Source organism: Strix aluco, chromosome 3, assembly GCF_031877795.1.
Source record: "Strix aluco isolate bStrAlu1 chromosome 3, bStrAlu1.hap1, whole genome shotgun sequence".
Classification (NCBI taxonomy): domain Eukaryota; kingdom Metazoa; phylum Chordata; class Aves; order Strigiformes; family Strigidae; genus Strix; species Strix aluco.
The window spans coordinates 45,604,655-45,616,887 of NC_133933.1; the positions used below are offsets into that span (position 1 = coordinate 45,604,655).

Here is a 12,233-nt window from a genome sequence, read left to right on the forward strand (position 1 = left end):
TAATTACTCTTTTTATGAACCAGATTTCGGTTCTGAAACTTGGTTATGAGACAGGCTGTGACTGCAGAATTTACATTACTTGAATATATTGGTCAGCACTGTTGAGTGATTTCTTGTAGGTATGGAAGTGGAAGAGACTTCTCACGTCCTGTATTAGCTCTTTCACAATATGAAAGTAGATGATTTTTCCTCTCCAAAGTAGAGATTCAGTAAATTAACAATATCAAGAAACACATTGTTCTTCACAGGGTTATGCTAGCCAGAAGTAAGGATCCTTTCTGCCCTTTTAGGCTTGAGTATTTTTGAGGATTGCTTACAGCACAGAATGAAAGGGTCCAACCCAAAAGCAGTAGGATGATTCATTTGAGAGTTTTATTGCTGCAAATTCTTGTGTCCATCTTCACTTGAAAAAAACCAATTATATTGCTGCTTATATTTTTTTAAAACTAGAAAACTGTAATTACTTTTCTGCTTGAGTAGTGTCATTAAAATATGTCATATTCTCTGTACCGTTAGCATTATTCAGATGAGATTTTTAAATCTGCAACTAGGTACAAGCTTCCTTGAGGTCTGAGGGGACTCAAGCACATGTGTGGTCCACCTCCATTTATAATAAGTCAAAAGAGTAAATTTATGCATTTATTTTCATCAATAATTTTAAAAAGCAAGTGGCAGAAATAAGTGTGTGAAAGTTGAGATGCAAGTTTCCTTAATCAAACTGCACTTTGATCAATGATGTCTTTCTTTTAAAAGTCAACCCATTTAAATAGTAGAGGTCAGTAGGTTAAATATGTAAATGCAATCAGCATTCAAATTATCACAGTTTCAGGTCTGTTTCCACTCATGATAAATGATACCGGATTAGGTCTATAAATTTGTTTTATATTAATCCAAAAGAATAAAGAAAAGAAAGAGAAAATTGTTAAATAAAAATATAAGGTGGAAAGCATTTAAATTAGTATGAAATAAAGCCAAATTTATTTATACAGCTTGTGTCATTTCCCTTATCTCCCCTTTTTATCATCTAAATATTTGTTACCAGCTCACTTCTGACACTAAGAAGTGAGCAATCAAAGCACAGAAAATACATTTTCTGTTAGACTGAAATCCAGTGCAGCTTAGTGCTGACTAGAGCCATAAATTATGGGGAAGTAACTCCTTGTTTCTTCCAGCACTACTGCAGTCCCAGCCTCAGAGGGGAGTCCCTACACCCTACTATCTTTCACTCTTCTGTGCACAGCACTATCAAGTGTTGCAAGCATTCTCTTTGCTCAGCTGTAGCAGACATAGGAGAAAAATAAACTGAGTAATCCAATATGGATTCAAATAAGTTTTTCCATAAGTATGCCAAAATGTAATATAGCCATTGCTTTTCTTCCGTCTGCCCTTCTGCCCTGAAATACATGGTACTTGATTTCTTTCAGATGTATACATGCAGAATTCATACACAAACTGTGCTTGTCAGAGAAAGAAAAGAAATTGTAAAATATTTATGCTGGTATAACAGATATGACAACATATGCTATGGTTTGTGACCATGAAAACTTCAGGGAGTATGTGAATCATCTTGTCCCATTCACCAGTGAAAGCCTTTTCTCACAGAGTCTGACTCTCTGTTAGAGAGCAATTTTTGTGAGAAAACAGCTAGTGCTGAGAACCTGATAGGCCACTGGCCTGTACAGTCTCCCTGCTCATCTGATCCAGTTTCTGTGTTTCCAATACCTGAATCAGTGGTGAGAAATGAAATTTGACATTACATTTTTTTTAGACACTAATGGCCAAGGACTTTGAAGCATTATCAGTAACTAAACTTAATTTCCTGATGTATTACCATGAAGTAGTGTGACAAGAAATGGTGTGAAAGATGGAAGTCAAAACGGCACAATTCCCTCCTCTCCCAATGGAAAAAAAAAAAAAGAAACAATGGAAATGCAGTGCTTTTTCCTTACTAATTTAGTAACAGTCTTCTTGTCTCAAATGTAGAAACTGGTACTGTCTAGAGTAATGTTTATTAAGTTTTCCCTACTGTGTGTTGCCTTACATAAAATTCCCCAAGTTCTCAAGACGTGGTGGTGGTGAATTGCTGAAGGTGGCCCAGCTGACCAAGGGGCTCGCTCAAGGGAGGTCCCAGATGATCTGCTGTTGCCTTCCAGCAAACAAGCACCCACCCAACAGGCCCATCTTTCTGGCTTTCACAGCACAGCACCAACATTGTTATGGTTAGGTTGCTCTTGAGAGTTCAGATGGCAAAAGTCTTAATGAAGATAGAGTAAGTGTTTGCTGGATGGTCAGCAGCAAAACCCTCTCTCTTGGTATCAGTAATGCAGGGGAGCATCCTGTGTTCCTGTCTCTCTTCATCATCTGTAAATACTCTGAGGTCTACAAGTAAAAAAAAAAAGAATACATTTTAGTTACGAAACCAATATATTAGCAGTAAAAGGGTGGTTTTTTGCAAGGTTGAACCTGTCTCCTTACAAAATAAGAAATCATTGAGTTAAGTTTCTCAGTGGTCTCATGATTTGTGATTCTGATTTATGAAATATACTTTCTTGCAACTTGCATCTTCTTCAGCTAAATATGTTTTTGAATTCTTAAAAAGATAGAGCATTTTGAATTTTGATTTTCTTTGGCAGAACTACTATCATATCTTTTTGTTGTTATATCAAGGCTTACAGGGCTCATTGCAGTTATGCATAGCAAAAAATGGATCTATCATTCTCATGAAATTATCTGTAGGTCAGAGTCAATACCTTTTTGAAATGCACTCTGTAAAGACTTGTTTAAAATGAGGAGTTTGTTCTTGAAAGCTAACCTTAGCATTGCCCTAGCCTTTAAGACTTTGACTTGGAAATTAGCATTGCAGGGTTCAGACTTTCCTCAAAAATATTTTCTTAAGGTGCTGTGACAGCTTCAACAACTGCTATTTCTGGACCATTTAATTTAAAATTAATCACTTGTGGAGTTTTCAGCAAGTACATTTTACAAAGAACATGCTTGAGTCTCTTTGTATATGAATGTAGAAATATTTTTGCCTCTTTCTTTAAAGAAGTTGAAAGTCTCTCATACTTTTGGACTTGAGTAAGATCTTGCGAATTTTATTGCGATTATCTGGATAGGTGCTGGCATTTAAGGAATCTCACTGTTGACTCTCAGGCTCTAGGTCTAAAAGAAACCTTTTTTTGAATGTTTTCTGCTTGCACTTGCCTTGTCCAGTTTTATTTGCTACTGAAATTGGCATGACAATTTAAGGTTCTTCTGAGATTTCAAAATTCAGTTGGCGATTTAACTTCAGTCTTCTGCACCTTACAGATCTAACAGCCAGCTTGCCTTTTAGCTGCCTTCTGGAAGTGAGGCAGGGAAACCTGGAGAACCTACTTTGAAAACCTTACTGGGGCTTTGTTATCACACATTACCAGTGACTGGCACATTAAACAGTATATAAAAACTGAGTATCTTTCTGATACAGCAGACATTTTCTATTTTGGATTGCTGAAGTTTTCCTTTTCAGGAGGGTCCAATACCAAGGTAGTGGCTTCCATAAAATTAGTATCATCTGACTAGTTTGTCTTTTTGATAGATTCCTGGTGATCAGATAGATTCAGATTTGAAGGCTGAAGATGTTTTATCCTATAAGTATAGCTCTTGTTTACAAATAATGAAGTCTGTAATACTTTTCATCCTAATTATCGGATCATAATTCCTGTAGATGTGAAGTGTGGTGTATGAAAAATGACATGAATTTACTGGTCACCAGATTTTCAAAGTTAGGACTCAAAGGAAATACTGTTTTCCTGTAAAGAATTCACCTGGTTTGCTGCCTTGTTCTTTTCCTGAGATAAGAAATTATAGTAATGGTTTTGCTTTTAGAAACACATTTGCATAAGTAATGAACCTTAGAAAAGGGCACAGGAACGATTTAATGAAATAATTTTGTTGATTAGACATTAAAAGTAGCAGCTAAAGAAACACACAGCAAGCTATACCTTATTATTCTTTTTAGGTCTAGAGCTGGCCTCAAGATCTCCCAAAGGGGTATGAATTGATAAATTTCTCACTTGTGATATGACAAATTACTTGCAACTTTGTGTCGCCTGGATAGCCTTCACACTGGAAGGGGAGTGTTCATGTTAATATTTATTCATCTGGGCTTTTGTCATTGAAGTCATGCAGCTGAAATCATTGGAGTGTTCAAATGTGATAGCTGGCTTAAACTGCTCTTCAGGCTTTTGGGTACCAGGGGAATGGCTTCAATGTAAAGTGTGAATAGAACAGTAATGATCTTTCAGAATCAGATGATGCAATTGTCAAGAAATCCCATTTCCCACTATTATTTATAATAAGCCAGAAGACAGTGTAACATATGGAGGTGAAATTTCTGATGTGGGAACTACGTATGCAAATGTGATGACAGGAGACGAGACCCGAGGAATACTGTGTGTCACTGTAGGAAAGTTTTCAAAAGAGGTAAAGAGAAAAGAAGTATTTAAAGGTGAGATAAAAAGAATAGAAAATTTCTTCCCTTATGGTACCTGAGAGATTTGAAAGAAACCAAAGAATCAGTATTTTAAAATGTCATGTTGTTTTTATAATTACTTTTTATCTCTGACTTTTGAAGATTTATGGAAATATTTAGGGCTGACTAACTTCTCTAGTCATCTGACATAAAAATATAGCTAGTCTTGGACTGTGTCATTGAAGTCTATGAACTTTCATGTTATACTAAGCTAAAATTCTTCCTTCAGAGTCAGGCTTATTAAGTTCATATGTATAAATAAAGGACAGAGACTGTATTTATAAAAATGCATAAAAATAGAATATTTTGAGGTAGGAATATCTGACTGAAACATTTTGTAGTCATCCAACAACACACAAAGGTAAATTGCTTCATTTAAGGAATAATTTTATGTAAATGCTATGAGAAATGGTGCCACCTGAGTTTAATATCTATCAAAATTTAAACATGTAACATAGTAATGAAAATCTGTGCTTTGGACATGATTGTAATATTTCCACAGTTTTCATTGCTATGTAATGAATTTAATAATGCATGCACACCTGAAAAGTTAGGATATAGTCAGCTAGGCTTTGTAAAATACATGATAAACCTATTCACTAAGTGTAATAAAATGAAAGTTACAAAATTATATTCTTGAAAATTAAGAAAGTAAGGAGAAATAAATCTTTGTTCTTCCCTGAAATGCTTCTTTAAAATATCATATTCGGTGCCTTAAGAAGATCAAGGGAAATTATGCATGTGGGAAGGAAGAAATCTGAATCTAGAGAGTGACAGGGGAAATATCCTCCAGATTCTAATGTTATATATTATTGTCCATTCATGAGATTTTATTGTTTTGATTTCATTTATATCTGTGTAGATTGTGTTCATTTTCATTATCTTTTTAAAATTTAAGGTTTATAAAAGAAATATGTTATTATATCTGCTGAGAAATGGATGAGCAACAGAAATATTGGTTCTACATGTGACATCTCTCTATTATGCTGCTTGTCTGAACTGCAGGCATGATGCAACCATCATGAAACATGGAGAACACACATATAACTTCCCCTCAGTGTTTCAGTATATTTCCCCTTAAGCCAATTTGATTACTTAAAGTTCTTTAAATCATTAATGTTTTTGTCTTTTTGTCTGCAGAACTGCTTCTTAATTTATTTTATAATTCATGCTCACAGTGGGTGAAATCCAACTGTAGCTTTCAGTCTGAAGACCAAGATTGACTTCAGCTTGTGACTTGTCATATAGAGGGTAAAGTGTGATAGGAAGCGCATGGCCAAGAGGAGCAGAGGGGTTAGGAGTTAGGAGGTGGGGTTGGAGGGATACTCAGTTCAAAAGACAGCAGGGAATCTGGTATTGGAAGCGATAAGAGGCAAGCAATAACATGGCACCTTAAAATAAGGACAGGAAATTAAATAGAAAGAAATGGATAGGCAATAAATGAAGGGATACAGAAGAAGAAAAGAGACCGAAGTGGTAAGGAAAGAGCTTTAGTACCAGGGGAAAAATTGATTCTGTCAAGAGCTTAGCCATGAGGCAGAGTCTGAAACACTGATAGTTCATGTTTAGGTAACTGAATATGCTTTTACTGGTAGCCAGTGGAATGGGTTGAAAGTCATTACAGCAGAAGTGATAGTTAAAGATAATAAAATCAGAAGACAAAGTTGAACACAAACTGCAGCTCCTAAATGGAGCTCAGAATGCCATGTATTAGTCCCAAGGAGGTTTTTAAGCCTCCAGCATGGCCTGCAGCATATACTCCCTATATTGCATAATCACAATGTGTGTTGCATTTACATTTTCTAGGCTTCATTTGTAAACTAATTTGGAAGGTGGGAAAACTTAATACTAACTTAATAAAGTGTTTACTTTTCTATGTAAATTTTGCAGTAATGTAATTTTTGAATTACAGGCTATTCTCATACCCTTAATGCACTTTTATTACATTTTATGAGTCTTGCCCTAAAGAAAGGAGTGGTATGTTTTTTTACTAAAATAAAATGAAAAAAAAATAGAATGGTCTAATTATTTCTAGATAAACTGAGCAGAAATTGTAGATCTCTTTTACACACTAGAACAATATTAATTGGCCTAGGGAACTGAAGAATAGGAAAAGAAATTTTACTAATCTAAAAATGCCTGCTGTTTTGTTTCTAGGTTCAGACATTGTTCAATGGTTAACGAAGAACTTGTCTATAGAAGACCCAGGTAATTTCTCTTTTTTTCATGTCTGAAAATTCTGGTTTGTCTTTTTAAAAGAGTGGATCTGACTTTATCTTCTGTTGCAGTGGGTGTGGCCAGGCAGCATTTGACCAGTATAATTTCAATAGCAAAACATACAGCATCAAATATTAGAAAACTTTGCTAAGAATCTGAGGATTTTGGTTGATGATGGCCAAGGATGAAAATGATAGCTGCTTTAATTAGTAGAAAAATGAGTTTAAGTTCTACTCCATGAGGAATTTACTCAGTGTCGTGCTAAATAGTTTGTTAAACACATGCTGTTTTCTTAACAGAATTTTTCAATATATAAAAAATAAATGGAATTAATGGAATATGCTCTTGTACTGCTATCGACAGCTGCATTTCTATTCTTAAGTTTGGCCCCTTTTATAGCATCTTAAATGGAAAGTGAATTGTAAATAAAATCAGTGTGGTAAGAACAGTTCACTGCTCGATCAGCTGGGTTGGAACATGGAAGTAAGCTTTGGTTCCAAGCTCTGCCACGGGTTTCTTGTGCGTCCAGCAGCAAATGCAGTTTGGTGTGTATCTGATATTTATTTTCATTATTTACAGGAATCTTGTTACATGATCTGAAATTTTCCAGAAAGGAATGATTTCTAGTAGAAAATGCCGAATGGCAGAAATAAAATATTCTGTGGAAGTTCCTATTATCTTTTCGTTAGGGGAAAGATAGTCTTCCTTCTTTAAAGCATGATCAAAAATACTTATATTTCCTCTTCCCATTTCAGACTTTTGGGAATGGAATTTATGTTTTATTTGGTGCTGTTTTGTTTGGGTTTTTTAATTTAAAAATGTGGTTTTCTGTCGTATTAGAAATGAAAATATGATTGTTGTGGAATTCCAGCAAAAAGTAAAATCACTGTGTTTAAAATTGTGACTTGAATAGTGAAGAACTATTGCAAATACATAATTTGATATTTGGAAGTAGCCGGTTCAGAACTTATTGATAGGTTACATGAAAGAGATTGCTAATTGCTTCCAGTTTTATGTAACTTCACAGAGTGTCATATGTTTGCTTCCTGAAGATAGAGTGGAGTGTTGCAAGAGACCTATGTGTGATATTGTATTTCTCAGTTGTCAGCTACAAAACACTCACCTATCTATATTTATCAGAGTTTGAAGGATTGCCATTCTGTATTTATTTGATATGGAAGCTTAACCTTTATTTGTCAAATCAGAACTGCAATACTGGGATAGGCTGTCATTCAGATTATCTGGTTGTTATGAAATTTGGAATAGACTAAATGGAAAAGATGGTTCCCTATGTTGATATTCAATAAAACTGAACAAACACTCAAACTACTAATGTATGTAACCAGAACACCGCAGTAATTTAATTCAAGCTGGGTTTAAGCATGGGTGGAAAAAACTATCCACAATGACAAAAATGCCTTGTGCATGTCAGTCCTGGTCCAAAGTCAGCTATCTGGAGATGGCTGGATGCAAATCTTCAGAAAGCCAATCACCCTAAATGCTGCCTTTGGGTAGTACTCAGAACTGCCAGATAGTAGTGAACCTGACAGATGGTGAGCAAGAACTATTCATATGACAAAACTTCTGAAAATATTCTGGTTTGTAAAATCTTCTAAGTGTGTGAATTTTTGTTCCAGTTCTAGACAAGACAATCTAGGATTTCCTGTGGAAAAGCCCTAAATTTCTGTGAACAGTTGTCACCATAATTTGCATTTCCAGTATCTTCTGTCCACTTTTCACCAGTGTGCCAAGGTTTTACTATGACTGTCTTTTAAAACTCCCCCGTAGGGTCCTGTTACAAAGCTCTTGTGAAGCTATGCAATTTTGTGATGCAGAAATAACAATGCCTGTGTTTGCACTGAAAGTTATCATCTCTCTCTAATTCTGATATCAGCAACATACCTGTAAGAGCAACATAAAACAGACCTTGTTTCACACATTTTAAGACTATTTGCGCACCTCATCTACCAGTGCTGTGAACTACTTGTGCAAGCAAGGAATGCAGATTGTGATTTTAGGGGTAAGTAGACAGTTAGATTCACAGAATCATAGAACAGCCCAGATTAGAAGGGACCTCGAAAGATCATCTACTCCAACCTTTCATGCTAAAGGAAGTCTAGATGAAATTATCTAGCACCCTGTCTAGTCGCATCTTGAAAACCTCCAGTGATGGGGACTCCACCATGTCCACGGGGAGATTGTTCCAGTGATTGTTCTCACTGTAAAAAATTTCTTTCTTATATCAAGATGAAACCTCTTCCTCTGCAACTTGTACCCATTGCCCCTTGTCCTTTCCATGTGACTCCTTGTAAAGAGAGCCTCTGTCCTCTTTGCTTTCGCCACCCTTTAAGTACTGGAAAACTGTGATGAGGTCCCCCTTGAGCCTTCTGTTGTTCAAGGTGAAAACACCTAACTCCATTGGTCAACTTGTTCTTTAGTAAAACAAAGAACTAGTAAGAAGGAAATGGCACTACCCTACATTAAAAAAAAAAAAAAACCACATTTTGTAGGGCAATTTTTTCCTTTGTTTTGCATAGGGAATACAACTCCAAAACCATTTAAATGGGAATGAGGAAGGCTACTTTATGGATAGTGGGAAAACAAAAGGCAGGAGAAGGTCTGGCAGCAACATTTGCTTTCACTATGTTAATAAGTATAAAGCTATTATCTGGAAAGAGCAATTTGAAGTAAAATATAGTTACAAATATAAATTGCCCATCAAAAAAACCTGCACTTTTTTCATAAATGGAAAATAATTTTTTGTGGAAGATTTGAAAGATTTTGGCTCACTGCAGTAAATCTCTATCAAGAAAATAAACTGGAGATGGGTGGATTCTGCTAAATTATACCAGATTTGAAGTTATTTCAGTGAGCAGGGTAGAGCTTGTGCCCAGAATAGCTGTGCGCAACATACAGTTGCTGTTACATTGTTTGCTTTTCAATTTGTACTTAAAAAATGTTTGTGTTTCAGCCTACAACTCATCTGTAAAATTTTAAGGAACAGAAATTATCTAAGTTATTTTTAATGTGGAAGTTTAATTCAGTCATAAAAATAAGCCTGACCTCAACCCGAAAAGAAGCAATTAACTGAGTTTACAGAATTGTAAGGACTTGTGGTTTGGCACTTAGACGTGTTTGTTGAATTGACCATTACAGGGTAAGTGCTGACTCTTCACTGATGGTGCCAATTACGCTTAATGCGGAAAATCTACTCTGTTTTTCTACATTGTGTTTTTCTTTTTAAAAGTCATAATTAGTGCCATGAAATGTACCAGACTGACCACACTAGAGACTGAAGTCCTTTTAATCCTTAGGGGGAAAAAATAGAACAGAAAGGGTAGATGAGCTGATTTAAAGGTGTCAGCTGAAATTGCCTAGAGACTAATTCTGTACTTGGTTCTTGCACTGATTTCATTGACTGCCTTTGAGCAGGTCCCTGATTTCTCTATTCCTTAGCATTGCAACATGCTAATGGTCTCTTTAAGGAGAAAAACCAGTATCAGTTTTCAAGTATTTTCACAATGAAATGTGTGTTATTCTCAAATGCTCATTTCATTTGTAAGTCAGCCCATGAAGAATTTCTAACTAGGTGGCTCAGAAAGAGCCTTTAAGAGTTGATAGCATGTTTAGCCATCATGCCCTTGTTCCTTTACAATACTTTACTCCTGAGTGTTCCCTATTTAATTTACTCATATCTGCAAAGGCAATTGAATTTGGCTGAAGGCACTCCATTATTGGATGGCTACTCTAGGAGAGCCACAGCTGCAGCCAGTTCCAGAATGTGAAGCCTTTGCATTCAGATTGCCTTGGTCCAGCTCATTTTGGCAGTCTGTTGAAGGTGTTTGCTACTGCTCTTGGACATCAAGAATTATACGGAAGTCAAATATATATGACTAAATCAAAGTTTGTAAGTTATAAAACAAGACTGTAGCTTGAAAGAGACACCCTCCTGTGATTTTTTTAACTTTAGTTCTTGCCATTGTCTTTTCACTTATGTAGCTAATTTGTAACTAGATGCCCACTAGCACCCATGTACTGGTGGTCATTGTGGTCACTGATCCAGTGCAATAAAAAGGGAGGACTCAGTAGCACAACATATGTTTGTGTTTCTTCTACCTCTCCCTCCTTTGATTTGTAGTAAAATCTCTCTCCAGCAGCTGCTGTATTACTAATGACCTTGATAATACACGGTATTTGCTCTAGAGTTTGAGGAAGAATATTAGGGGTTTTATTTGAGTTTAGGAAAGAGTACTTGAAAAATTGGTTAGCTCTGTTATTTCTGCCCCTTTCGCATGCATATGCAGTAAGGTAGCAGCAAAGAGCAGGAGCAAGACGAGATGTTCTAAATGATTGCCATTTGGGAGACAGCGCCAGACAGCTGCAAGTGAAGGGGAGGCTCTTTCAGAGTTTGCTAATGGAGAAAACAGCCTCTTATGAAAAGGAAGAAAGAAGGGAATGGAAAGGTCATGCTTATATTGCAGTCTTTGTATTAATCAAAACTTGTGGAAATACAGCAAGAGTAGAATACATCCCATTTATCAGCTTAACTGAAAAAAAAAAGCTGATAAAAGTAATTTACACTGTCGGCACACATACTGTAACTCTCGTACTAGGAATGCCAAGACTCACCTTTTTCATATGTCTAACAAACTTGGGCACATTATGTTCGATGAGACAAACCTCATGAACCTTTGTCAAGTCTAGTGTAAATAACATTCTCTTTCTTCTACTGGGTGAATTTGATCTGAACTCGTCAGGTCCTGTAACATTTAAATGGAATAATGACTTTAATTTCAGATAAACAGAAAGAAAGGAAAACTCAGATTCTGCTTGGGAATAGAAAATGTCAAAATTTACAGACACTGCTTTAGAACAAATAACATTAATGTGATACTCAAGCGAAATAAAAATGTATGTGTCAGTTTTCCTTTAGCTACATGTAGCATGGATGGTGCCTACCTGTGTGTGGCAATCGGTGGGCTTTTGGCCACTGCTGCAGTTTCATGACTGTGAAGGTAAATGTTTACATGCAGAGGTTATTTTATTTGCCCAAAGCTTTCAGATAGATTTTGGAAATGGTGAACAAAGGTGTATTGCCTGTAATTCAGTTGCATCAGGATAAATCAGATTTAATGTATTTAATGTTTTTCCACTGAAGCTTTTCCCAGTTTGGTATAATGTTACCCTGTGTAGACTGCATATGTTAAGAGCATCTCCCAAGAGCACAGAGAGCAGCAGGGCCAGCCTGGAGTGAGCTTTCACTCTACATATGTGCCAGTACTGTTTGAGCAGCCTCATTTCTGTGTAGTCACTCTTGAAGGTGATTAACATGTTCCTAGGTTGGCCAGTTTATTTTCTCACTTGCAGATAGGTGGTAGGCTACATCAGTGCTCATTTCCAATTTACTTTCACGGAGTAGTCATTTATTCTGATATGTTTAGTAGTGTGGCAGCTGGTTAAAAATGAACAGTTTTTCACACTTGCAGGGAAGAAATTGAGTTTG

The 12,233-nt window shown here is 36.1% G+C and overlaps 1 protein-coding gene across 5 annotated transcripts in view; it reads left to right on the forward strand.

The window, feature by feature from the left end:
* RGS7 (regulator of G protein signaling 7) overlaps positions 1-12,233 on the forward strand; it is a 245,378-nt gene that overhangs the window by 148,463 nt on the left and 84,682 nt on the right. For all 5 annotated transcript variants that reach the window (XM_074818377.1, XM_074818378.1, XM_074818379.1 and 2 more), the window contains exon 4: positions 6,671-6,721. In XM_074818377.1, the coding sequence (XP_074674478.1) occupies positions 6,671-6,721 (51 nt within the window). The remainder of the gene's footprint in view (positions 1-6,670; positions 6,722-12,233) is intronic.